The 1,219-nt window shown below is 41.2% G+C and overlaps 1 protein-coding gene across 1 annotated transcript; it reads right to left on the reverse strand.

The window, feature by feature from the left end:
- Positions 1-315: 315 nt before the first annotated feature.
- LOC140166697 (snaclec agkisacutacin subunit B-like) lies at positions 316-858 on the reverse strand. Its single transcript, XM_072190196.1, has one exon. It carries the CDS (start codon positions 856-858, stop codon positions 316-318), a length of 543 nt encoding a protein of 180 aa, XP_072046297.1.
- Positions 859-1,219: the final 361 nt, after the last annotated feature.

Genomic DNA, 1,219 nt, shown 5'->3' on the forward strand with positions numbered 1-1,219 from the left:
GTCTGGTCATGATGATGCAAGAATGATCTATGAACACTGGAGAAAATGTTTTGTTGCGAGAAGTTTCCATCTGACGTCATTGCGTACAACGTATATCACAAAACTTTGTTTTGTCACCAGACCGTTGTGTGAAAATGTTATGATTTAAGATGATAATCGTTTTGAGAAACAGTCGAAGTGAATTATGAATTCATCTTCCCAGAAATAATTTCGTGAGTTATCCCACCTTTTCCTATAGTCCTGTGTTAGCTGTGTATATGATGTGAAAGTCGCGGCATTGAAGGACATGATTGGCTACACTACAAGTACTGAGTTTTAATTCCTGTTTCCGCGGTTTCCGCGGAAGTTTCCGCGGTTCGGTCTTCTCCTAGATGGTTTTTCGCACACAAAATTCAATTTGGTCCAGAAGTCTTGGTCATCCCACATACCTTTACCATCATAATTTATCTGTACGGAATCCTGTACTCCGCTCGGTTGTTCCGGTGCCCAGTTCGAATAGCCATAAGGTGTGCCATCAGACCATGCCCATGTTGCCGTAAGTTTAAGGGGTTCGCCTCCTATTTCCAAGATCGTACCAGCCTGCGGCCAAACATCACTCAAACCAATCCATGCTTCTTCTCCATATGCTAAATCAGCTACAAAATCATTTTCCTCTTTAGATGAAATACTAGCCAAATCTGATCTGTACAACTGACAAAATTTCCTCGCTGAACTCCATGACTTCGGGTCACGAATATGTACATAACAACTACCATCAAACGCATTCCAAGAAGGATCGCAACCGTCAAAAATTCGATTCAAGTTTTGGCATTGGATAAGTCCAATAACTGCTACAAATAATGCTATTTTAAGAAGCATCCTTCTTCTCAAGGCACTTTCCACTAGTAATATATCAAATATCTTGCAAGTAAGGCTCAAAATGTGCCACTTTACTCCGAGCTCCGGCCTTTGTATAGTTCCAAATTTGATTGACGCGTTTTATTCACCTCAGATGTCGAAGTCGGAGCGGCTAGCGGAGTTGTTCTGAAACTCGAGCGCTTAAAACTTTGGAGCTTATGTGAGCGAGCTCACTGGTTGGCTATTTGAGCTCACTTGTGCTGTTCACGAGTAATAGTCTATGTGTAAATAAAAAGTTCTTTTTATAGGCCCAATTGACAACCGTGACGTATAGAAGTCTCGTGTCAAACGCCAATTAAATCGGGTTTACGTTATTATGTTT

The sequence above is a fragment of the Amphiura filiformis genome, chromosome 12, assembly GCF_039555335.1.
Source record: "Amphiura filiformis chromosome 12, Afil_fr2py, whole genome shotgun sequence".
In the NCBI taxonomy this organism is placed as follows: domain Eukaryota; kingdom Metazoa; phylum Echinodermata; class Ophiuroidea; order Amphilepidida; family Amphiuridae; genus Amphiura; species Amphiura filiformis.

Excerpts from the sequence above, each read along its gene's own strand:
- LOC140166697 (XM_072190196.1), bottom strand. The coding sequence starts at position 858 with ATGCTTCTTAAAATAGCATTATTTGTAGCAGTTATTGGACTTATCCAA.